This window comes from Charadrius vociferus, unplaced genomic scaffold, assembly GCF_000708025.1.
Source record: "Charadrius vociferus isolate BGI_N301 unplaced genomic scaffold, ASM70802v2 scaffold838, whole genome shotgun sequence".
Classification (NCBI taxonomy): domain Eukaryota; kingdom Metazoa; phylum Chordata; class Aves; order Charadriiformes; family Charadriidae; genus Charadrius; species Charadrius vociferus.
In genome coordinates, this window is record NW_009649487.1 from 56029 (window position 1) to 58738 (window position 2710).

The 2710-nt window shown below is 54.4% G+C and overlaps 1 protein-coding gene across 1 annotated transcript in view; it reads right to left on the reverse strand.

The window, feature by feature from the left end:
• Positions 1–705: 705 nt before the first annotated feature.
• The window catches only part of AGMAT (agmatine ureohydrolase (agmatinase)), a 2944-nt gene continuing 939 nt past the window's right edge, over positions 706–2710 (reverse strand). The window contains exons 3-7 of the mRNA XM_009889983.1: positions 2081–2129; positions 1757–1952; positions 1254–1433; positions 903–987; positions 706–779 (exon numbers count right to left, since the gene is read on the reverse strand). Of these exons, the coding sequence (XP_009888285.1) occupies positions 706–779; positions 903–987; positions 1254–1433; positions 1757–1952; positions 2081–2129 (584 nt within the window). The remainder of the gene's footprint in view (positions 780–902; positions 988–1253; positions 1434–1756; positions 1953–2080; positions 2130–2710) is intronic.

Below are 2710 nucleotides of genomic sequence, written 5' to 3' on the forward strand. Positions count from 1 at the left end.
GGGGGGGCGGGGGATTAACTTATTTGGCAAACTTGTCTTTTTTATTTTTGGGGTTTTCTTTGTTTTGGTTTCTTTTTTGTATTTGTGAACAGGCACTGATGTCATTTTGTTTTACGATGATTACGGATTCGCAACCAAAATAAACTATTTTAATGTGTGATGAGGCGGCTCTGTGTTTCCGTGTACAAACTGCCCACACCTCCTGCGTCAGCTGAGAAATTCCAGGAGCGGTCCCAGCCGCTCCTGCCATAGGAGCTGCCTGGTTATCCCCAGCAGGAAATTCAGTCAGATATCCCCCTCCTCCCAGAAGGAGCCCCAGGCCAGCTTCAGCTGCCCTCCCTTCCTCCCTGCATTGTCCTGCCGCTGTGCCTTAATGGGAGAAACCTTTTACCAGTGACAGATTTGACATGAGCCCCGAGGAGCCAGGTGAGTAATTCCGGCTCTGAAAGCGGAGGCGAAACGCCAATAGCCTCATCTTTTCCTTTCCCAGGCAAACTCAAAAGCTACAGACACCAGTAAATGGGCTGTTCAAACCCATTTGCTACCTACAGTTGATCAGCTTTAAATTACCTTTTCTAGTGGTTAATGGCATTTATTCCTTACTGCAAAGCCCGCGTTCCCTGCAACTGGTTGAGGGGAAGAGGACACGGAAAGCCTCGGCTGAGGTGGGAGCGGCGTTGCCCCTGGGGCAGGCGGGAGCTGCCCTCACATCGTCTTCACTCTGGGGAGAACGCACAGCATCTCAAACAGCAGGTTTGCCGCCAGGAGGGCTGTGTTACCTAAGAAAAGATAAAAAGGGGGGGAAAAAAAACCCAAGCTGTGAATGCCCAACAGCTTTCACCCACGGTGGTCAGCTGCCTCTGTCGTGCACACCTCTTACTTTCAACCTTCTTCAGACTCACCAGAGACATCGTACATCGGTGCAACTTCTACAAGGTCACATCCCACTATGTTGAGCCCTTTGCAGCCACGAATAATCTCCAAAGCCTCGGGAGAAAAACAGATTTGCGATCAAGAAACATATCAGACCTAGCAGACTGGTCGGGGCTCTGCCTTCCCCATGTGCAGCTAAGGAAACCCAGCCTATGGAGACCAAATCACATCGGTTCAACATTTCCATTCCTCGTTACCACGATGAAATGCTCCCTGACCTCCCCAACCCTTCCCTTTGCTGCGCTGTCGGCACGGCCTCCTTTAATGGGAGCAAAAACATCCCCTTCCCACTGCGAAACGAAGCTGCGTCCCTCCCTTACCTGTGCAGGCGTGAGCCCGGCTATCTCCGGTGTCCCAGTGCCCGGGGCGTACGCGGGGTCTAGTCCATCGATATCGAAACTGATGTACACCGGTTTGTCCCCCATCTGCTTCCGCACCTCTGCCATCAGCGGCACCAGGGACTTGCTCCAGCACTCTTCAGCCAGGACCACCCGGAAACCCTGTGGGCGCACAGACACAGGGAAAGGCAGGCAAAGCGCAGCATCCCCCGCCCCGCCGGGGATTTGTGCCGGGATAAATCCTCATCCCAGGGCCAAACTGCAGAGCTGCACCTCGAAACAGCCTCCGCTCACCCCCACTTTCTTATTCTCCGCTCAGCTAACGGCTCGGTGCACCGAGAGCGTCTGTCCTGCCGGCCAAGCCGCCTGGCATGGCACAAGATGCCAAAAAGACATTTCTTTTCAAAAAAAAATATTCACGACAGGGGAATATTAATAGCAGGGAAAGAAAGCAGCGCTTGGTGCATGCCTGCGGCTGAGTTTACCTGGTCCCGGCAGTACTTGTAAGGATCGGGGTCATAGGAGGAGCCTCGAATGCCGATCTGGACCACACGGCTGCAGTCCAGCAGCCCTTCCTCCACACAGCGCCGGAACGGGGTCCCGTGGTAGATCTTCTCCCCCAGGGCTCTGTCTCCAGTGTCGGTGTGAGCATCCACGTGCACCAGCCCCACGGGACCGTGCCTAGTCGAGAGAGGGTGGCCCCGTCAGCCCCCATCCTGTGCTCTGCCTACACCGTGGACAGCAAACCAGGAGCCTTCCCAAGGCTCCTTCCCAGGTCCTTATTCTACATCTCCAGGTTAGAAACTTACTTTTCTGCCACAGCCTGCAGGATGGGGTATGTTATGGTGTGATCTCCACCTGCAACAGGACAGGGAAGAAGGTGTAACACACCGCAAGAGGTGCTCAGCGCTCATTATGTTGGTTCCCAGGGGATTTTCTCCCCGCTTTGCATCTACCCTCCACTTGTTTACACACCCCAGGGCTTTGTTCCTGAAGGAAAACCTGCGGCTCCCAGGTGCAGGTTGCTTCCTCGCCCCTCTTCCCTCCTCGGGAGCACCAGGGACGCATGACTGCTGGCAGGGGCAGCCCGTGGAGCGGTACCCTTGACCAGGGCTATTAACAGGTGCTTGATTCACTTCTGAGGACGCTGTAACTGATAATTTGCCCCATATTACTATATCCACCCGCTTCATTTAGTGATGCCAAGCTGTGACAGCTGGAAACTTGAACGTCCGCCCAAATCATGCCTCGTGCAAAGCAGCGGGTGCTCGTTCAAGCTTGAAGCTTTCCAGAGGGGCACAAACCGCTCGCGCTTTGGGTCCTCCTCAACAGGACACCAACAGCACACTGCCGACCAGATTTGCAGTGGAGCTTCAGTCTCTTGGCTGCCCCATTCTCCCCATTTTTGACACAAGAGGCATCGCTGATGGCACTAATTT